At 33.1% G+C, this 23,152-nt stretch overlaps 2 protein-coding genes across 3 annotated transcripts; one reads left to right on the plus strand and one right to left on the minus strand.

Annotated features, from left to right (window-relative positions):
* Window positions 1–2,749: 2,749 nt before the first annotated feature.
* Window positions 2,750–14,078, minus strand: LOC109815729 (CBL-interacting serine/threonine-protein kinase 8). The gene is made up of 14 exons (XM_020380525.3): window positions 13,435–14,078; window positions 13,268–13,330; window positions 12,834–12,905; window positions 12,643–12,750; window positions 12,487–12,561; window positions 12,338–12,391; window positions 12,095–12,220; window positions 11,536–11,625; window positions 4,841–4,963; window positions 4,118–4,237; window positions 3,752–3,868; window positions 3,485–3,541; window positions 3,328–3,402; window positions 2,750–3,245 (listed from the first exon to the last, which is right to left on the minus strand). The coding sequence occupies exons 1-14, from the start codon at window positions 13,591–13,593 to the stop codon at window positions 3,144–3,146; spliced, it is 1,341 nt and encodes a 446-aa protein (XP_020236114.1). The 5' UTR covers window positions 13,594–14,078; the 3' UTR covers window positions 2,750–3,143.
* Window positions 14,079–16,359: 2,281 nt separating this feature from the next.
* On the plus strand, window positions 16,360–22,271 carry LOC109815727 (oxidoreductase, zinc-binding dehydrogenase family protein). Of its 2 annotated transcripts, none has more exons than XM_020380523.3 (10): window positions 16,360–16,518; window positions 16,611–16,904; window positions 16,980–17,068; window positions 17,468–17,596; window positions 17,688–17,802; window positions 19,297–19,381; window positions 19,491–19,600; window positions 19,830–19,981; window positions 20,619–20,715; window positions 21,534–22,271. In XM_020380523.3, exons 1-10 carry the CDS (start codon window positions 16,438–16,440, stop codon window positions 21,825–21,827), a joined length of 1,446 nt encoding a protein of 481 aa, XP_020236112.1. In that variant the 5' UTR covers window positions 16,360–16,437; the 3' UTR covers window positions 21,828–22,271. The 2 variants fall into 2 exon arrangements, with proteins under 2 accessions (XP_020236112.1, XP_082933275.1); XM_083077149.1 differs by lacking the exon at window positions 21,534–22,271 and adding an exon at window positions 20,880–21,522.
* Window positions 22,272–23,152: the final 881 nt, after the last annotated feature.

Here is a 23,152-nt window from a genome sequence, read left to right on the forward strand (position 1 = left end):
CTCCAAAATAAATGTTTTCATTCTTCATTTTGAGAAAAGAATTATTTCTTTTTACAGAAAATTGCACATGGAATAATAAGTAGAGTTCCTAAGAAAGAAAGTGTAATTCCAAAAGTGCAAGCGTGCGTTTGTTTTGATGTTTAGAATCTCTAAACATAAGTTGAATTTAAAGTTTCACGACTCATGAATTGAATTCAATGTGCATTAAAACGCAAGTTAACTTTAAAACAAACACACACTAAATTACATGGAATACAAAGGTGGTTTATTTTTAACATACTCTTTAATCTTTAATTATTCTTCTCAAGTGGTTGTTGAACTCTTTCTATAAAGAGTGAAGTACTTATGGGCTTTGATTACTTCCCTTTTACAGTTTTGGTTAAACTATGTGCACGAGTTGTTTAATTTTTGGCTGGTTATTCATTCGTCCAAATGCCCAAGTTTTCTTGTAATCGTGTTTATTCCCTGGCTTAATGATGAGGTGTTGAGTTACTTAATGGTCCAAATCCAAATACTAAGCCATGGGGTATTCAACTTTTTGACATTCATGCTATTGATTGTCTGATGGGTTGACCACTCGAACTCTGAAAATTATTGTTCTTCCACAATTGTTCTTATCATTAATGACTTGATTTCTATGTACCATTTTTAAATGACATGCAACTTAATTTGAATTACGTTGTGGGCACCCTAATTAATGCTGGATTTTCAAAGATTCTTGTTCTATATCCGCATTATATTATTATATTTTACCAATATATATATTAATGATATAATTATCTTAAAATAATAGAAAGATATTAAAAAATATATTAAATTCATCCTTTAAATTTCAAAAACAAAATTATTTATATAAAATTCACTAGATTATATTATTAACTTAAATATTTTTCTTTTACTGTAACCTAGCAGTGAAGTACTAATATATTTGAGAAATGTGACTTTCACTTGCTAAACATTGTTTTAACATCGATGGAGTAGATTTTAAAAATAGCAAGTTGACTTCATGTGTCATAAGACAAGTTCTATAACATATTAATTTTAAATAATGTTGTATAATTATCTTAATCTATTACTATCAATTTATGTTATTGTGACTTTGAATGACTAAAATAAAATTGTTTGAAATTACAATAATTAAGAGTATTAATTTTAAATTTAAAAAATAAAAAATAAAAAAAATTTAAATTTGACTGATTAAAAACATTTTTAATTGATATATTATTTTAAAATCCCACTATTTTAACAAAATAATATTAAGATTATCTTAAAAAAAATAAATGAATATACATTAGTAAATATTTGTTGAGTTTATTAACGTATACTCCCTTTTGTTTTATAAGAAGTATGTTTTAAATTATAATTATAATTTTTTTCGCAATACAATCAAGGTTTAGCTTACTAACATATTTTTAATTATTTTCCAAGAAAACATATTTCAACTAAAAAAGACAAATAAGTGAATACGTTTTAGCAAATTTACACACATATATAATAATAATAATAATTTTCAATTGAATAGTATTTTGAAACGCAACATTAAATTAACTTTTTTTTTTCTCACATAAATCACATTTAATAAAAATTATGTCAATACAAAAGTATTTAATAATATATACATCAAAATTATCATAATATATATTTTTAAAATAAAGTTTACTAATTACGCGTTTATATTGTAAAAACTTTAATACTATCAAATAATAAAAAATCATCATTAACAATAACGACTTTTAAAATAGTTCTTTCAAAAATCAATAAGTTTATATACGATGTTTTGTAGTTGAATAACGATATAAAAATATTTTTCAATCTATTCTCTTTAATATACAAACTCACATTTTTTATTAATAAAATAATAATTAATATAGTTATACGGGTATAAATTTGACCTTTCTCATGGCCATGCTTGTGTATATATAGATATTGATTAACATATTATAAATATCAATTATCCAACAATTTTACTTATAACCAATATTTATTAAAAATTTAGCAGACTATATTTAGGAAAAAACAATCTCATTATATATATATATATATATATATATAAAAGTTAATCACTTATACATTATCAATGTAAAGATTTTTTACACTGACAATTAATCAGATCTTTTAATAGTGTCATGTCAGTTGCTTATTTAATGAAATAAAAATAAAATAAATTCATTTAAAAAATTTGACCAGTATATAGATGATTAACTATATATATATAGAGAGAGAGAAAGAAAGAGAGAGATAGAGAAAGAGAATGATTCAAACAACACTAGTATAATTTTTACTAAATATTACCTCGCTTAATAACTTTATATTAAATGTAACTTTTGTAAATCCAACCATTATAACTTCATATCACTTTATATGTTTATATTAAATTTTGTTAAAATTGAACTTGAAAAAAATCAAAATATTCATATTTTATTATGTTTTAAAATGTATATATTATATCAATTTTGTTATATAAGAATGAAGTATCAAATCATCTTAGATTATTATAAAATTTTGTATATATGATGTAAGAATAAAGAATTTTTAATCTAACGGTTGAATTTACAAAACTTACATTTAATATAAAGTTATTAAGTAGTGTAATAATTAGTAAAAGTTACACCGGTGTAATTATAAACCTCTATATATATATGAAAAGAGATCAAATTACACAACTTTTATAACTATTATACCATTTAGTAATTTAAATAAAGAGTTAAGTCTGTCTATAAAAAGTTTTAAAATGGAAAAAATAAATAAATAAACACTCAATTGATAAGCCATTTTCATATAAACCAACTTTTCACCATAACAAAATAAAGGATCATGTGTTGAGAAGTTGGTTTGGAGTTTGCCAACCTCAACGCAATTCACACAAAAGATCTCAAGGGAAAGTCGACCCGGGAGAATTTGATTTCCTGGTGCCTAAAAAAATATAACACTTGGAAATAATCATTCAAGTATGGAATTTGGAGAATTAAAGTAAAAATAAAACGCTGCTGTAGAAAAACCTAGGCAAACCATATTTATAATTTAACCTTGATATGTTGGGCCATGTTTCCACATGTCAAACCCCTCTTTGAGTATGTGTTCCATGTTACTTTTTTGTTTTTTATCCTTTTTCTTTTCAATCAAAACAGAAGGGAGGGATGAAACTATCGTCTTTTGCTTTTGGTCTTGGAGATCCTTGATTTACTTGCTTCATGAGGCGGTTTCCAGATTATATCCTCCAGATTGCTACAAAAGTTCTTGTAAAACTGCAACATTATGGAATGCATCTTTCGTCATAAATTAAATGTAAGCAATCGACAGGGCAAAACAGATGTTTCAAAAGCTTACCTTGAGGTATTCGCCAGTATCTCCAGCTGCTTTTTGAATGTCCACCATATAAAATGTAGGAGCCACTTCAAAAATCTTCGAGCAGATAAACAAGAATTATTCATTAAGCCGAAGTGTTAAGGGCTGTTGAAATTCTGGAAGAGGGATAGAAACTTACTTCCAGAATGACCGAGAAATAGGATGCTTTATTTGCTGAAATACCCTCTACCCTCATCTGAAAATTCATAAAAATGTCACTTCAAATGATGACCAACTTTAGTAGGACTGATCTCTCATCTCATGTTAAAAACGACATCAGATGCTAAAGACTTGAAAATTGTGCGAGTATATAAATGGACAAAATGAGGATGCAAAAAGAAACCAGAGTAACAAAAGCAGTGAAAGCATGTAAATCAATCAACTATGCATATAACAAGTTACCAACCTTGTAGTTACGAATATGTGTCTTAAATCCCATTGATTGTGCCACGACTTCCATACTTGATAAAACCACCTTTGCTGGCTTTTGAGAAATAAATCGGGTTTGGTGCTTCACAGAGTCCTGTAAAGATATTACAGACTATTCAGATATTTTATAACCTAATTATGGAAAATATTTGAGTTTCAGACCTTTAAATGACAGAATATTGGATGTGCAATAATTTATATTTACATCACAGGACCCCTTAACATGGTAAAGATTACATCTATAGCTCTGCAAAGTTCTTCGGGATAGTATGTGGGCATTTATTTGACCAATTAGATATTATTGCTGAGCCTCATGGCAAACACAATGCAACAATTAAAATACCTGCCCGCGATCAAAGATTGTTGCAAGATTTAAGCCTTGAGACAGAATTAGCAAGTCAAATGCATTAAGCATTAAAGGACCCATGTCCTCATTATCACATTGTTGATCAGCCCTTTGTTCCTTCAGCAACAAAATAATCATAATCAGCAAGTCAGCAAAACAAAGATAATTACCGCAGGAATGCAACAGGAAAGAACAAGCCGGTCTTTAAGAGAAGGGACACCAAATGTAAAAAATGACAACTCGGGTACTATTGGCAATTTGCATTACATTCCCCACCCTTAACAGAGGTCCCATTTTTCAGCCTTGATGTTTTCTTCAATACACTAGAAGTTCAAGAATGCCATGCTTGCTAGTAATGGAATGGTTTTCCAGGAAACATGATAATTCAAAAGCGTCTCAAATGTCTAAGCTGAGGGTATATTTATTTACCCTATATAACCAAAAGTTGAAAACTAAAAAGATAATCCTATTCTAAGCTAGAGTGAATAATCCCAAAAACACAATAAAGTCCCTAAAAAATAATAACAAATAATTCAAAATTAAAAATATTAACTTTTAAAAATAAAATCCTAAAACGTTGTGTCCAATCTATCCCAGATTCATTCTAAAAATATAGAATTGAATACGTGGACTGGAAAAGAACATGGATTAGCTTAAATACAAAAGAAAACATAATAATAATAATAATAATAATAAATAAAAAAATCAGACACAACAGACCTCCGCATCATCAAAAGCAGCATTTACATCATCAAGATTTACATCTTCATACTCGAGAAGACTGACAGGAACATAGCTCCTCTGAAACCATTCGTCATTTCTTATCTGCTCAATGGTTATTCGCTGCAAATGTACACGCACAATAACAAGCAAGGGAAAGAGACAATTCAGAAGCAGGACCAAGAAGATTGATTTGTATCCATCAGAAAACTGGTATTAGTACATTACACACACACACAAAAAAAAAAAAGGGTCCAATACAGATAATGGAAGAAATCCCTGAGCTTCAAATATGAATAAAGCAAGTTCAATTGTTCATCCTTACATGCAGTGTCAGTACTAAAAATAATGATCATTAACTATAGGATGAAACAAAACTTTAAATAACTCAAGTTTTATGGGATGAAATGAAGAAAAACAGAAAATAGGTGTTCTACACCAACAGGATAGGAGCAATCACAACCGTGAACATTTTATAAATAACTCAAGTATTAAGGATCATTATTGAGTTTAACCTTAAGTTTCCTTAAGATTAAGATTAATCTTTGCAGTTTCACATCAAAGAAGTGCTACATTATTTTATTCAATTTATCTATTAATCTTGATAAAGATATAAACCACTCACAAGCTCTGCATAAAACCTTAAACATTTAGGGAAGTTGGTATTTGCCACTCCTACTTTTCTTTATTTGATTAAATTTCAGCACGAAGTGGGTTATGCATGTCCAGCCTAAAGGGCACCTTCTGTGAGGGGGCATGTTATGGGTGCTAAACTGTTCAACTACTTCTGTATGAAATACAAATTTTTACAGTAGGTCATACATTTTACACATTAAAATTAGTCTAAATAAAGAAGTTAGCAGTGTGTACCAACAACTGTCAACAAAAGAAACTCAAAGTATTTTGTTTTGAAATCCAAATGGAGAAAAATAATAAGATCATAACAAGACAACAGAATATTAAGTTCTTTAAATACAAACATAACTTTTTCTATCAATTCCATTCACTTTTAAAGGGAAAAAAGACTGTTTAGATAAAATTCTTCATAAGCACTTCTAGGGGAAAAAATAAAATAAGTTTCTCTAAAAACTAAAATTAGCATATACAAAGCTAATTTAAGGAAGACATCTCATATTAGCTTCACCACAATTTTTTTTAACTTGTGTATAAACTAATTTTAGCTTATAAAAAAGTTTATCCCATTTTTCATTCTTATTTTCTTCTCTTATAAGTGTTTATGAAGAAGTTTATTTAAATAGACTCATAATTCACAATCATAAATGAGAATTATGTTAGGCAACTGGCATTAAAAGAGAGAATAAAAGGATAGAAGAGAGAAATAAACAATACTAAGAGTATTTGTTTTTGGTGTGTCTTAAACCTTACAAGGTGCCTCTATATATATAGCATAAGGAAGAGGCAAGCATTACAAACTAAGTGATGTGGGACTTAATAAGTAAGTTAAACTAAACAATGTGGGACTACTTCAATTTTAGAACTTAGACTACACACTTAACAATTCTCCCACTTGGAGTCTGAGTTCTAGTTAGCTTCCTTGTAAGCATCGAGTTCATATGCTCCTTCGCCTAGTGCAGCTTTCTTTATCTTCAATTATCCCTGAAGACCAGCTGAGGTAATGCAGAGCCTCAGTTTGTCAGTTGTAACAGTCTTAGTTAGCATATCTGCTGGATTTTCTGATCCTGAAATCTTCAGCAGAGATAATTCTTCATCATTTATCAATTCTCTAATGAAATGATATCTTAATTGAATGTGCTTGCATCTAGAATGGAAGACAGGATTCTTCGCAAGACATATAGCACTCTGACTGTCACTGAACAATGGAGCGTTCTTTTGTTCTTTCCCTAATTCACTGAGAAAGTTCTTTAGCCAGATCATCTCCTTGGCTGCTTCTGAGATAGCTATGTACTCAGCTTCGGTAGTTGAGAGAGCAACTCTATTCTGAAGCTTAGACTTCCAACTCACTGCAGTTCTCCCCAAGGTGAAAATGTAACCAGTGGTGCTTTTTCTAGTGTCCAAATCTCCTCCCAAATCTGCATCAGAGAACCCTTGTAAAGTGAAATTACCTCTTTTGAAGAGCAAATTTATTCCTGAAGTACCCTTCAGATATCTTAATATCCACTTTACACCTTCCCAATGCTTCTTCCCGGGATTCGATAGGAATCGACTGACAACTCCAACAGCATGTGCTATGTCAGGTCTGGTGCACACCATGGCATACATTAAGCTCCCAACTGCTGATGCATATGGTACTCTTGACATGTGGTCCTTTTCTTCAACTGTCTCTGGAGATTGCTTCTTTGAGAGCTTCATGTGAGTTCCCAAAGGGGTGTTCCTGATTTTGGCATCTCCAACATTAAATCTGTCAAGAAGCTTTTCTATGTATTTCTCTTGAGACAACTTCAAGACTCCTTCTAGTCTGTTTCTAGAAATCCTCATGCCAAGAATTTGTTTAGCTGGACCAAGATCCTTCATCTCGAAGTGGTCTGTCAATTGCTGCTTTAGCCTGTTAATTTCTGTCATATTTGGCCCTGCAATTAGCATGTCATCAACATATAGAGCAAGGATAATATAACTGTTAACATATTTCTTAACATAACAGCAATGATCCATGTCACATCTGCTAAATCCTGAGTTTTGCATAAACTCATTAAATTTTTTGTACCACTGCCTTGGTGCTTGTTTCAAGCCATACAAGCTTTTATGAAGCTTGCATACAAGATTTTCCTTGCCTGAAACTTTAAAACCTTCTGGCTGAGTCATATAAATATCTTCATCTAAATCTCCATGCAAGAATGCAGTTTTAACATCTAACTGCTCCAAATGAAGATTCTCTGCAGCAACAATGCTCAGTATGACTCTGATGGTAGTCATTTTTACAACTGGAGAGAAAATTTCTGTGAAGTCAATTCCTGGTTTCTGCTGAAATCCTTTGACCACAAGTCTCGCCTTGTATCTTTTTCTGCCATCAGATTCTTCCTTCAGCCTGTAAACCCACTTGTTTTGTAGAGCCATCTTTCCTTCTGGCAATTCAGTTAACGACCAAGTACCATTCTTTTGAAGAGATGTCATCTCATCCTTCATTGCTAACTCCCACTTGACAGAATCATTCCCCTGTATAGCCTCATCGAAGTATTCTGGCTCACCAGCATCAGTCAACAATAAATAGTGCAATGAAGGAGAATACCTTTCTGGTGCAACTGAAACTCTGCAGGATCTTCTCAAAGGAGGAGATGCTGGTTCTGATTCAACCTCTATATTTGTACTCTGGCTTCTGTTGGTTATGTCGCTTTCTGAAATTTCTTCAAGTTCTACTTTCTCAGAAGGCTCTGGCAACTTGTCTGTATCAATAGATTCTGCAGAAAATCTATCCTTATAAAATAGATTCTCATTAAAAGTGACATTCCTGCTTCTGATGATTTTCTTGTTTTGGTCATCCCAAAATCTGTAGCCATACATGTCAGAACCATAACCAATAAAATAACACTTTTTGGCCTTGGGATCCAATTTGTCTCTACTATCAGAGTCTATCAAAACATATGACACGCAGCCAAATACTCTTAAATGTGAAAGATTTACCTCCTTCCCAGACCATACCTCTTCAGGCAATTGATAACCCAAAGGAACTGATGGTCCTCTATTTATGAGATATGCTGCTGTGTTGATTGCATCTGCCCAAAACACCTTAGGCAAGCCCGATTGGATCCGCATGCACCTAGCCCTCTCGTTCAATGTTCTATTCATTCTTTCTGCAACACCGTTTTGTTCTGGTGTTCCTGGTATTGTCTTGATCATTCTGATCCCATGTTCTGAACAGAAGTTCTTGAATTCGTGGCTATTATACTCTCCACCATTGTCAGATTTCAGACTTTTCAACTTTAAACCTGTCTGATTTTCAACTTCTGTTTTCCATCTTTTAAACACAGAAAACACGTCAGATTTATTTTTGAGAAAATAAACCCATACCTTTCTCGTAGCATCATCGATAAAGGTGACATAATAGCATGAGCCTCCAAGAGATTTCACTGGAGCTGGCCCCCAAACATCTGTATGCACCAATTCAAGCCTTTCTATTTTCAGTGTCTTTCCTTGCCTTGAGAAACTAATTTTTCTCTGTTTTCCCAAGATACAGTGTTCACAAGTGCCGACATCTACGTGCTTTAGTTTTGATAACTTACCTTTTGTCGCCATTAGCTTCATTCCTTTCTCACTCATGTGCCCAAGTCTTTGGTGCCACAAGAATGAATTATTGGCAGCCTCAGTAACTGCTATCATGTTCTCATCTGCAACCATGTAAAGTGACCCTCGCTTCTTTCCACGAGCGACAATGAGATTGCCTTTCTTGACTTTCCATGCTCCATCTCCAAAAGTGGTTTCGTGCCCTTCATCATCCAGCTGCCCTACAGATATTAAATTTCTTTTTAAGGCAGGGATATGTCTGACATTTTTCAGTGTCCAATGGCTCCCACTTGAGGTCCTGATGGCAATATCTCCTTTTCCAACAATATTCAGAGGTTTGCCATCTGCAAGGTAAACCTTTCCAAACCTTCCAGAAACATAGTTAGTCAACAATTCATTAGAAGGAGTGGTGTGGAATGACGCACCTGAGTCCATAATCCATGACTCAATAGGACTATCTAGGCTGCAGATTAATGCATCGTCTATCTCGTCAGTTGCTGCATTTGCTGATTCATCATCGTCACGTTTCTTGTGATTCTTGTTTTTCTTCGGAGCTTTGCATTGATTGGTAAAGTGACCTCTCTTGTCACAATTCCAACAAACAATGTCATTCCGGAATTTTGGTTGACCTTTAGCTCTTGACTTTGATCTTCCTCGGCTGTTGTAACCTTTTTGAGTGGTTCTTCCTCTACTTTCAGTATTTAATGCTGAACTGGAAGTAGAACTGGAAGGTTCCTCGGAATCTCTCCTGCGAACATCTTCGCTCAAGATTAGGTCGCGAATGTCGTTGAGCTTCAACTTGTTATCCCTTGCAGAACTGCTGACTGCAGTAACAGTTGCAGCCCAACTTTCCGGTAATGATGACAATAGTATCAATGCCTTCACCTCATCTTCAAATTTGATTTGTACTGACTCTAACATAGCAAGAATAGTGTTAAAATCATTAATATGATTAATCACAAGGTTACCTTCTCCCATCTTAAGGTTGAACAACCGACGCATTATGTGTACTTTGTTGGCTGCAGATGGTTTCTCATACATGTCTGATAGTGTCTTCATCAGACTTGCAGTTGTCTTTTCATTGACGATGTTGAACGCGACATTCTTGGCCAATGTCAGCCTGATCACGCCAAGAGCCTGTCGATCTAGCAAGTTCCACTCTTCCTGTTTCATATCGTCTGGCTTCTCCCCTATTAAGGGTTGATATAACTTCTTTTGATACAGATAATCCTCTATCTGCATCTTCCAGAAGCCGAAGTCTTTACCATCAAACTTCTCTATCTTCACCTTCCCTTCTTCTAATGCCATTGCTCTGCTGCTGAGAAAAGCTCTTGCTCTCTAAACTGAGACTCTCTCCTCTTAAACTGAGGAATTCTGAGAAAAGCTCTCACTCTCTAAACTGAAGATTATTCTTTTCTGTTGTGGAAGATCAGATAAAACTGCAACCACAGAGCATACTAAGAATACTCTCCCGAACCTAGAGCTCTGATACCAGTTGTTAGGCAACTGGCATTAAAAGAGAGAATAAAAGGATAGAAGAGAGAAATAAACAATACTAAGAGTATTTGTTTTTGGTGTGTCTTAAACCTTACAAGGTGCCTCTATATATATAGCATAAGGAAGAGGCAAGCATTACAAACTAAGTGATGTGGGACTTAATAAGTAAGTTAAACTAAACAATGTGGGACTACTTCAATTTTAGAACTTAGACTACACACTTAACATGTGTTGGGATTCATCCCAAGTCCCACATCGGTAAAATGAAGGAACATTGGCTAGTTTATAAGTGTCCACCATTCCACATAGTATGAGGCCTTTTGGGAAGGAGCCCAAAAACAAAACCGTGCGGGCTTGGGCCCAAAGCGGACAATATCATACTATGATGGTGGAACAGGTGGACTATCGGGCCCTACAAGTGGTATCAGAGCCAACGGTTCGTCTGGGTTTGATGCGGGAAGACCCTCAGTGTTGTGCCTCGCGATGGAGATTCGAACTTGGTGCCTTGTGTCGAAAGTCTTCCTGATATTGTGGTGTTCAGGCGGCGTGTCCCGTAGAGTTAACGGCGGTACAAGATGGTGACGGATTATCGCTTGAGGGGAGGAGATCACGAGACATGTGGTCCTTGGTCTGAGGGGAGGTTTGTTGGGATTCATCCCAAGTCCCACATCGGTAAAATGAAGGAACATTGGCTAGTTTATAAGTGTCCACCATTCCACATAGTATGAGGCCTTTTGGGAAGGAGCCCAAAACAAAACCGTGCGGGCTTGGGCCCAAAGCGGACAATATCATACTATGATGGTGGAACAGGTGGACTATCGGGCCCTACAAATTATATATCATAACACTCTTAGGTTTTTTAGATGCCTTTATATCACAACATAATAACATATCATCAAAGACTCAACTCATTTCTATTTCTGTGGCCATAGAACATTAACTTTAAATTGACAGTGAAAGGCTGCGTCTCACAACTCTTGTTGTGCAATGCAAATACTTACGGTTTCAGGATTTGGGTCCAAAATTCTGTGTATCAACGCTTTTGCCCCCACAGGAAACCAAGGAGGGCATGAAAACTCTGCTTTCTCAATCTGAAAAAAAAAAAAAAAACAAACAAAACAACCAAAGAAGAATCATCACAGTCAATAACAATCCAAATTCCATTCTGATGAAAACATTCTAGACTAGCAACCATTAGATAATGCAATATTTCTTGAGCCTTTGAACACATTATAGAAGAGTGATAATCACAAAAACTCATAGCTTGTCAGAACCACAGACAGCACCTAGTAAGAGATGAAAGAGACTAATGATGAAAAATTCTCATTTTTCATTTCTCACTCGGAATTCAGTGTCACTTTGCTGTTTTGGATACTCTTTCACCACATAAAACGAATAGATAATTTTTTACCCATAATAGCAATTGTTTACTATTTATTATCATGTTAAATGACTCAAATAATAATTGATGTATTTCAATATATGCAAGATAAACATTTTGATTTTGCAATACAATCTATTCTGCAGTAAAATATATATTTGACATGTTTAAATTCATGCCTTACTATATAAGGTGGTTAGATCAAGCTCATCAAAGGGAAGATATCCAGCCAGTAGGACATATAGGATAACCCCACAGGACCAAACATCTGCAACAGCACCGTTGTAACCCTTATGACTGAGTACCTAAGGCCACAAAGTCAAATGCAAAATACAGATGCCAGCATAAGAATAGTTAGTATCTGCATTTGACATAAACTGAATAATTGAAATTTAACTGAACAAGCTAGACTTTGTATTTACCTCAGGAGCAACATAGTTTGGAGTCCCACAAGTTGTTCGAAGGATGCTCACCCCCTATGAGAATATTCAAAATTTTGAAGCCCTTTGGTATCGTCATATCTTCTATGAATTGAAAATCATATATGAAAGCTACATGGCAACAAGCTCACCTGTTCAGGCAATGCACTCAAACCAAAATCTGAAATCTTTATATTTCCTAGTGAATCGAGTAAAAGATTTTCAGGCTGCATAAGGCAAAAGAGAAAATTAGAAGTTAGACGAAATCAAGATAACAGACAACTTTTCACATCCCACTCAAAGCAAACCTTTAAATCTCTGTGATAAACTCCCTTGCTGTGGCAATAATCTACACCATCAATAAGCTGTTGGAAATATCTTCTAGAATCAGCTTCACTGAGACGTCCATGGTGTATCTGCACAATTATATTATTTACCATCAAACATCTCCAATATCTTGAACGGTGACAATAAAAAGGTTCCCTCTTGAGCTACTCACAATTTTATCAAACAATTCACCACCCGTGATGAACTCCAATATGATATAAATCTTAGTCCGGCTAGCTAGAACCTGAACAAAACAATGTTTTACAATGAAATGAAGTGCTTGCGAGAAGCAACTAACGAGAGAAACATTATAATGCTTTATCAGAACAAATTTTAAGTCTTATTTTAAAAAACATATTTAATCAAGGAAGATTCACAAAATATGCTTCCAGAACTGTTCCTTACTCGAAAGTCCACACCATCAAAGAAAAAGAAATTATATAATTCTGGTTTTACTCGTACTTGCCCGAAAATACTTCTAAAAACGCACTTAATTAACATAACACTGTCAATATTCCATACTTAATCACGATTCGAAATCGGACCACAATTACAAAAAGGCAAAGAAGCCCTTGATTACAAAAATAGAAAGCAATTATCGCATGCCTCGTGAAGGCGGACAACATAAGGATGCCTAACGAGCTTCATAATGGAAATCTCCCTCTTGATCTGCATAATAATAGAAAGGCACCAATCATGAAACTTGAAACATGACAGGGAAAGAAAATTAAGCTTATTAAGAATGTTAATTAAGAGTAGAAACTAGTAACTACCTGTTCGACCATCTTGTGCTTGATGATGGTGCTACGGTCGAGCACCTTCATGGCCACGCTCTCGCCGGTTTCTGTGTTCTGAGCGAACTTCACCTTCGCAAAGGTTCCCTCCCCAATCGTCCTCCCAATCTCGTACTTCCCCACTTTTCTCACCACCATCGTTCTCTCTCTCTCTCTCTCTCACTCACTGCATTGCACACTCTTCCAACCCCAAAACCATTTCACCACTCAAGAATCAAACTTTACTCACAAGCTTCGCACTTTTTCCGCTTTTTAATTTATTAACATCCTTCTTGGCAAGGAATTAGAAAAACGGAAAGAAAGCCCGAAAATAAAAAAGGTTTGACAGCTGGGAAGGAAGGTTGATTTTGGTTGGTCATTTGGGGAATTAAGAAAATTGTATCTAAAAAAGGAAAAAGGAGTGAGTGAGGAAGATAAAAGAAATTGAGTGAAAATGAATGAATTGACAAATGGAAGAGGTTGGGGGAACAGTTTCCGGTGATACGGATGTAGCTGATTGCCCCACCTCCTTCAATTATTAAGTCTAGTCACTAGTCAGTGGTTAGTCCAGACACTGAACCTAGTTTTTCGGCTTCCTACACACAATTCCATTCTTTTGTTTCAAGTGACGTCACACGCACTCAACTTTGGAATTCGGATTGCAAATTGGGGGGGTCACTTGGTTCGACTTTGGACTTTGGAGCTGTCAACTGGTTTTTGTAATCCTAAATTCCACCATGTATTTTTTTTATAATTATTAAATAAAATTAAGTATTGTTGATTTCGGGATTAATAAAATTTTAATATGTGCAATAAGAATAATAACTTTTTTCATTTCTTAAAATGAACTTTTTTAATCTCTTATTTATAAAAGACAATAATGTAATTATTTTATAAATAATATAAAAGATAAAAGATGATATCTCTAAGACTACCATATAAGAATTAATCACATGTTAATAGCTTTCATAGTAAACATCAATATTTACTTAATAATTAATTTTTGATTTGATATAATTATAAAATATATAATTTAATTATTTTTAATTTCTATAATTTATTTTTTTATATTTTAATTCTTATGTTTTAAAATATTTTTTATTTTTTATACATTTTTTCTCTTTTAGTCTTTATTATTTTTTTATCATTATTATTATTGTAATGACATAATAAATATCACTTCAATACATCATTTTGATATGAATTTTTCTAATTTAAATACATTTTTAATTTTATGCTTTTATTTACCGCAACACATGTCACAATATTCTTATAGAAAAACATCATGTGAATGACAAATAAATTAAATGAGCTATAGAGGAAAATAGAAGGTATATAGAGAAACTAAAAAAAATGACATTTTAATCTACAATGACTAATGTTCTATTTGGTTTAGGTGAAATATACGAGAAATAGAGAAGAGATTATGAAAATAGGTGTGTGAAAATGAATGTGATTATTTGATTGAGATGAAGCGATAGAGGAAAAGAAATAAAAATTTATGTAGGTTTCATGAGCTTTTTATTTCCTCGCAATTTTGTGTGAAAATGGACAAGAAGCATGTTTGTGACAATGTTATCTCACATTTGTAACTTTCGTGCTCTTCTATTCAACTTACTCTCGTGTTTTGTAAAGATCGCAATGAATTAAACTTTTATTTAATTGATTATGGTTGCACCATGGTATTAAATAGATTGTTGTAATTAGTCAATGGTGTGAATGTAATCTATTATGAGAAATTCATAATTGATTACATTTTTTATAAAATTATTTTATATATTGATTTGAACTAATAAAATAAAATATTAAATAATTTTAAATTTTTTAAAAAATTTATGTACTTAATCTATGTATTAAGAATTTTAAATTCAACGATTTGATAGTTTAAATTTAACATAGAACATAAATTATTGAACGAAGTAAGTTTAGAGTAAATAGATCCCTCCTATACAGAGAAAGAAGGGGTCCACTTACTTTAAAAGTGAATATGTTTAAACTTATTTTATTAAATCGTTCTTAATACATAGATTAACTTAACAAATTTTTTTAATAAAAAGTATTTAATATTCTATTTTATTAATTCAAATTAATTTATGAAATATTTGTGTAATTATTCATAAATTTGAATTAATGAAATCAAAGTATCAAATAATTTTTAAATTTTTTAAAAATTTACAAACTTAATTTATACATTAAAACTAAGTCAATCCCTTATTTTTATTTATACATATATATATATATATATATAATAATAATAATAATAATTTGATGTACCCAATATAATTGATGATAAATGATAAATATCGATTAGATTTGGTTATTAAGATAACTTATGTAACTCTTTCTAGATGAGTAATTCAGTAAATTTAGTTATATTCTTATTTTTTTAATTCAAACTAAACAATTCAATGATATTATTTTCCTTCTAGTTTCTACCTATTTTCTAAAATTAGATATATAAATTTTTACTTTATTTTTTATATATTTTCACTAACCTATTTAACTTTTCTCTATTTTTCTTTATTATATTTTTCACTTATTTTTTTTACCCACAATTAAATACACCATAAAAAGAGAAAGTAAATACAATTATATGAATAATTAAAGTATTTAAATTATTTAGTCTCCTATTTTTATTTTCAGTTTTAATTTGTATTTTCAAATTTAAAAGTTTTACTTTAATCTTTTATATCATTGTTAGATAAGTTCACACTTTATTAATTTATTTCATTAATTTAATCAATTTAATAACATGTAAATATGCAAATGTTATAATAATTAATAAAAAAAATTGACAAAATAACCGATATGACCAATAATTTTTGTTTTAAGAAAACAAAATAAATCTTTATAATTTGAACAGACCAAAGCAAAAGTTAAATAAAAATAAGTACCAAAATTCATTTTTACCCAACCTAAAAATAATAATATGAGTATTAGGTTTGATAGAATTCAATTGACCGCAATGAAGCATAGATCTTGGTAAGAACTGACTCATCAGCGATGGCGAAAGCCGTAGTCGGAGAAGAAACGCGACTCAGTTCGACGGAGGATCGTCTCAGCCAATCCGCACTTCCCTCAGAGGCACTCATTCCAACGCCACCCCTCTCTCTCTCTCTCTCTCACTCTCACTCCACCATCCAACTCACTAACTAAACCCCCAATTCCATTTTCAGGTGGGTCTTATAATCGGCAAGTTCAGCTCCGCTTTGGGCCGGGCCTTCCTCTTCGATCTCATTCCCACCCCACCCAACGACTCCGCCGAGCCCGCCTCCGCCCTCACCGAGCCCGACAAGAAAAAGGGGCCCAAATCCAAATCCGATTCCTCTTCGCTCTTCATCGACAAGGACTGGGTCGCCGAACATGCTCGCCAGGTTTCCAGAATGCTCGTCGGCGGCATGAAGGTCCTTGGCCTCTATGTTTGGGTTGGCGATGCCGCATTCAAGAATTCAACCATAATGCTTTGCCAGGTGCGGCAACATTAATCGAATTCTTAATCATATTTAACTAACTTCTTCATTGATTATGTGTGTGTCGTGTTGCAGACGGTGAAGGGTGTTGCTGACGCAGCGCCGGTTTCGGGGGTGGACTGGGATGAGAGATTGCTTCTTCACATTTGTTATAGTCCCAGGAGGTAACCCTAATAATGTTTTGGTTAAAATGTAATTTTAGTCCCTTGGTTTAATTTTTGGTTTCAGTTTGGTCTCCTGAATTAAGAAAGTTTCACTTTAGTCCTTAAAGTGTCTCTGTTAGTCAAATTGATCCTTATGTCAATTTTTTTTGGACCAGTAATAGTTTTTCATGTGTTACTAAGTTGATCTAAATAATCTGATAAACTATCGGAAAAACTTAGTATAACAGAGACACTTTAAGGACTACTATGATTTAAAAAATAAAAATAAAAAATTCAGGGACGAAACTGAAATAAAAAATTAAAATGAGATAGCAAAAATCTATGTTAGCCTATTTTTTAGATTTTTTGTGTACGTTTTTCTTTTTTAATGTGATGCTGATGGTATTACTATTGGTGTAGGTGGAATTGTAGAAACTGCTTGCTGTCTTCGAATATTACATCAAGTAGTTTGCGGCCTTGTGATTTTAAAATGGGGAAGGTTTTAGCTTCCCTTCAAACGTTCAAGTGCATGCACAACTTTAACCTGAGGTAACATTCTCACTAATTTGTGATATTAGTTGATAAAAGACGGAAGCTGTTGGTAATTTGAGTTATTGGATTTGGTGTCATGTCTTGCAAGGTTGCCTATATTACGTGACAGTAAGCTTCAGACAATGAGTGATGTTCTTCGTCATGCAATAGCTATTCATGCCAAAGAGCTTACAAGTGCAAAGGCCTTGATTGATGGTAAATTGGTAACTACTCTGTTCCCTGTTTTTCTTTTCGCCTTTTACTTCTAGTTTCTGGTTACTGTTTTATCTCAGTAAAGTATAGTCAGACGTGGGAAGCAATTTGATTCCCCAGTTGTAGAATTTTTTTTCTTCAGTTTTTTTTAAGTGGCAGAGTTGTTAATTCCCTGGTTGTACCGTGTTTACTTTACTCTCCACAATACTGTTTTCATAGCAGTAAATTGGCTTTCTGTGCTGCATATTACATGGCCGAAGATAGTTTTGTCATCAGAGTTTGCTTGATGTGGATATTGAATTAGTGTAATATTTTGACATTGGTCTCTGAATCATTCCTTGATGAATACTGAAAATATATTGTGCTAGATTGTTGATGGTGCAGATGAATGGAAGCCTTTATAATTATAATACAGACAAGTACACTTGTGCTTTGTTATTTTGTTATGGTGTAGGATCTAGTTATTGATTGTTATCTCTCTTTCTTTTACACTAGGTTACTAAATCTATGGTATCTAGAACAAATTATGTTTATAAAATGTCAAAGGTATTACTAGCGAGTGTAACCAGTAAATGATTGCAATACTTGAGTTGATATATTCATTGGCTAGTGCTTCATCAACGCAGTCTGTAAAGTTTGAGGTTCAGACTCATTTAAATATAAGTTGTTACAATAAAATTGCAATTTGTTGATGTTCTGATTGTCTATGACTGATATGGTGGTTAAATGGTAATAGAACGTTAGAAAACCAACCAGCAGAATGATAGAGTACACTCTTTATGCATGACCTTATTTACTTGACCAGGCTTCATTGCTAGCAGCACATTTAACTTCATACTGCCGCAAGTAGGCAAGTTGTGGGGGGCACATGCACAAGATTCACCAAACACACCAAAAATCCTAATCCAAATAATCTTGTGGACAGTCTTAAGTTAAATTCACTGTTATTATCTTTGAACTTGAAGAGCATGGCACACATCTATCTGGTACATAAAATAATTGTATTGGTACTGTTGAGCTCTGCTGTCTTTAAAAAGGACTTAGTTGGAGCTTTGAGTGTGCAAACTTATTTTTTAAATGGGAATTCTGTCTATTAGAAAATACCTTGTAGCCTATTGATTTCCCTGATTTTCAATTACATTTAAGGCAATTTATAAAACTTATTTAATACGAATTTCATTTTGCTTACTGCTTAAGTTTGCAGTTCTATGCTGTTTGGTAATTGTGCAGAGATGTACTAAAGTTTCATATCATCCAAAGATTCCAAAAATGGTCAGACTGCAAATTTATGCCCATTTAACATGCTATCCTGGGTTAAGCTATATCATAAAATTGTAGTACGTGACATAGGCTTGTGCTTTGTGGAAAAGCATCAGTTTTACCCGACATAATACAATATTCATAGTAGCTGCTTTTATCCATGATTCCAAAGTTTGGGTTTATTTCTCCTAAAAGTGTTTTTTTATTACAAATTGTAAGAAATTTATTTATTCTCTATAATTTAGGTTACTGAGAGTGAGTCATACTCATCAGATGGCGTGCATGAAGTTGAATTGCTTCTACCATTTCTTAACAATAGTTCTATTGAAGGTATGTTTGCCTACAGCCATATTTCATATATGGTTATTATTACTATCATTAATTTTCCTGTTGTTTTAAAACTTCATTTTCTAACATTAACAGTTAATAATTTGTAAAGCATGCAGCCAAGGAGATGTTGTTGGTATTCTTTCATTTAGTGGCTTGATATGTTCTTTTGCATATCTGAATTCAAAAGAGCCGATTTCACAAGCTGTCAGTGATATAAAGGTGAGTCAATAACTATCTGTATTTATTCTATTCATGATTTTACCATAAAACTTTTTTCCTTTTATTCAACTGCTGTCTTTATATTGACGTTTGTTTGGAAACATCTGACCTGAAACATGGTTCTTTGATGATACCCCTACTTCAAATGAGTTGATAGAATAAAGTGATAACTCCACTTTCTCTTCCTGATTTTGTCTTATATTGTTGTGTATCACAATTCGGGGTGTAGGGAGATATCATTACGAGTCTGCAAAGTAGATTGGATATAATCTGTGACGAGGTAGATGTTGACTCAGATAACAATCATGATGTTGGAAGCCAAGCAAGCAATGAAATATCAGCTGAAAAGCCTGTTCCCCAACTAGTATTGCACTTATTGAGGTAGGTAATTTGTAGTATTGGTATATCACTCATTGATTATACTTCATTTTTGCTTATGCTTGTTTCTGATGTAATGCCATCATAATTTTACAAGGTTATTGCTTTTTATATGCATATATTACCTGAATCCTTACAAGAATTCTGTCTTTAAGTTTTTGCAATGAGGCTGTGGCAATCCAGTGCATGAGGCTTCCGCCTAGTGGGGTTTAGGGAGGGTAGATATATGCAGGAAATGCAGCCTTAGTTTCTGCAGTTCAGAGGGAGATCTGATTAGCCATTTAGGCAGGTTGTTATTTCACAGTGATTTCCTTGGTTTTCATTATTTTTGTGATCCTGATGACGAGGTTCAATTGATTTCATTGCTAGTTTGTAATGTTTACAGTACATGGCCTATTGTTTTCTTTTCTTTTTTAGTTACAAAGAGGTATATATGACCTAGTGTAGAGAGAGGACGGTAAATAGAGCAGTGGCAATGTGATCTAACTGGGATTTGAACTTGGGACCTAACACTCTCCCATGGGATTTCATGCCACACTGCTCTTATAAGTGGATCACCGATTATATTGATACATTTTGTTATTTTGGCTTCCAAAGCTCTGGTTTGTGTGATTAAATCTATCATTTGTTTCTTTGGCAGAAAAGGATGTAGTCTTTCATTTCCTAGAAGAGTCTTTGCACCATGGTTAGGAGGGGTGTTTGTGTGTGATTATTTGCAGCCTTCTGAAACTGTTGAGGTTTGTTCTATTTCTGTAGGGAAATATTAATATTAGGTATTTTGTTTCTTGCTGTATCTAAATCTATTTCTATGTCTGATTTGGTTTGAAGACTAACTACTCCTGTGTTGTTGCTGAAAAAAGATGGTATTTGTTTAAGAGTTTTGAACTGATGTTATTTGCAGACCACACCAGTACATAAAGAGACATTCCTGTCTTGACGAGATCAATAATTTATTGATTTGGGATCTCAGTCCAAATTAATATTATCTAGAGCCTTTGAACAACTACGTAATCAATGCGGATATTTTACCCAGTGCCTTGCAAATAAAGCATACATGTCTTTAAGTATGTGCATGAATTGGGGAGCACGAATTAAATTACGTGATTTATGTTTTCAAATTTCAACATCATTGCAGAGAAGACTGCCTAGCCTGTTTAGAGCAAAGCAATTAATATGATGATGATGTTGTTGGATTCCTGAAAACCAAAAACAGTGAGGAATAGTTAGAACTTAGGACATCACATTTACTTCAATTTATACTGAGATCAATTTATACTGCAATCCTTGGATTTTGTGTATGGGAAAATATTTATTGAGAAAGATTAACCTTTTAAATGGATCTCAATACTTCAGGAATTAGCCATTAGCTTCTAACCGAAAGATAAGTGGTTCACCCGAAAAAAAAATTTGTTAACAGTTGTTTTCATGCTCTTGAACCGCTGTCTTGCTGTAGCCTCTACAAGATTGTCACTGTTACAATGAAGTTGTACTTTATTTTTATTTCTTAGTTCTTACTAAATATTATATCCTCTGACTCGTGATTTTCTTTCCTTAGGTTTTAAAAGATCATTGCATGGAGTTATTATCCATGAAAGCTCCAACTGATGTGTCTACAATTTTGGAGCCAGAAAAAGAAGTGCTATCATTCAAAACTAAATCTTTCTGGGATGTGGCAGTGCCCTCCTATTCAGAAATTCACGTCATGGAAGGCAAGAGCAAACTTGGTGGCGGAGGTGAGAGTTCAAGTAGTAAAACCGTGAAACCAGGTCACATTAATGTTGTCGCTGCTGGTCTCATCCTTCTGTTGTCTGTGTTAGTTGGTTTTGTGCTATTCGTCCTGAAGGGTTAAGTACCAGGATTCTTCTCTCTACTGACACACATTCACGTAGTTTACGAAACTTCATGCATAGCTGACAAAACTTTATAAACTTTATACTTCTAAATTATACAACGGCATATATGGGGGGAAAATCAGCCTGAGTCCAATTGCTTTTTGATACTCTTCATCCGGAATCAACTCAAATAATAGTGTTTGTGTTCAAAAGAGTGTCACATAGAGATGGGGTTTCCCTGGCATTACATTATTCAACTTAACAAATAATTGTAGAAGAAAAAAATCTAGCACATGGGGATTCCTCGATCTATATCAAGTTGTTAGTGAGGAAGCATAAATATGATGCAGAATTCAATATAACAGAGACATAGGAATATGATAAATTTTTAAAAATTATAGGTTTAATTGTATTGTTACTCATCTTTTATGATTTTGAGATTTTATTGCCTTGTAAATTTATATTGATCGCGTATAATTGTATGTCATGTGTTAGGCATTAATGTGAGTTAATGTAACAAATTGTAACGTGTCAAGTCAATAATCAGTCCTTTACGTCAATAGTATACTAATGATATAATATACAAAAAGATAAATTTTTAAAGTTAGGTGATAATTTGTAAAATCATTGGATCAAGTTCAATTGAGCTAAAATTATTGAAAATACAATTTGTCTAATATAATGACGATTTTTAGGGTGGTCTCCACTCACTGGAATGGTCTATTGTGGAACGTATACAAAAGGGTTCAAAACTTTTTTTTTTTTTTTCCTTTTACACGCAAGTAAAATAGCAATTGACGCAAGTCTACCAGATAAATTTTTCAAAATTTATAACATGAAGTAGAGTAGCAAATGGTACATCGAAGAATCACTACTTTTAACCATCGGATATAATTATAAAATATGTGACTTTTTTATTATTATTATTGTCAAATCATCTTCTCTGCATACTTCACTACTCTTCTGCAATGCTACATCTGTATTACTGTCTTAAATTTTTTATTAGTTGGTTTAGATATTGACACTTTGTTGGAGGCACGCAGCAAATTACTTCACCTTGGAAGCATTCTAATTTTTTTTAAAAAGCAAATGTATAAAATTATAAATAATAAAATACAATTAAAACTATTGGAAGCATCCACTTGGTGTTCGATATAAATACATCTGATACGACAGAACCGTTATTTTAAAGTATACTTGCATTCACTTATACATCTATATATGATTAGACTTGAAATAATGAAATGTTACTGGGAATTTTAGTTTTTAATAATCATTTATAAGATCTAAGCAAATTTAACATTGATTATAAATTGGATTGCTCATATTATATATATATATA

This window comes from Cajanus cajan, chromosome 6 (genome assembly GCF_000230855.2).
Source record: "Cajanus cajan strain Asha chromosome 6, NIPB_CcT2T_4, whole genome shotgun sequence".
Lineage (NCBI taxonomy): Eukaryota > Viridiplantae > Streptophyta > Magnoliopsida > Fabales > Fabaceae > Cajanus > Cajanus cajan.

What these genes read in the sequence shown, in the direction of transcription:
- LOC109815729 (XM_020380525.3), bottom strand. Translation starts at nt 13,593, where the DNA reads ATGGTGGTGAGAAAAGTGGGGAAGTACGAGATTGGGAGGACGATTGGG. An exon ending in GTGAATTGTTTGATAAAATT is followed by an intron (nt 12,751 to 12,833) that starts GTGAGTAGCTCA and finishes ATAATTGTGCAG; the next exon opens with ATACACCATGGACGTCTCAG. An exon ending in CACATATTCGTAACTACAAG is followed by an intron (nt 3,542 to 3,751) that starts GTTGGTAACTTG and finishes ATGAATTTTCAG; the next exon opens with ATGAGGGTAGAGGGTATTTC.
- LOC109815727 (XM_020380523.3), top strand. Translation starts at nt 16,438, where the DNA reads ATGGCGAAAGCCGTAGTCGGAGAAGAAACGCGACTCAGTTCGACGGAG. An exon ending in CAACCATAATGCTTTGCCAG is followed by an intron (nt 16,905 to 16,979) that starts GTGCGGCAACAT and finishes GTCGTGTTGCAG; the next exon opens with ACGGTGAAGGGTGTTGCTGA. An exon ending in ATTTGTTATAGTCCCAGGAG is followed by an intron (nt 17,069 to 17,467) that starts GTAACCCTAATA and finishes CTATTGGTGTAG; the next exon opens with GTGGAATTGTAGAAACTGCT.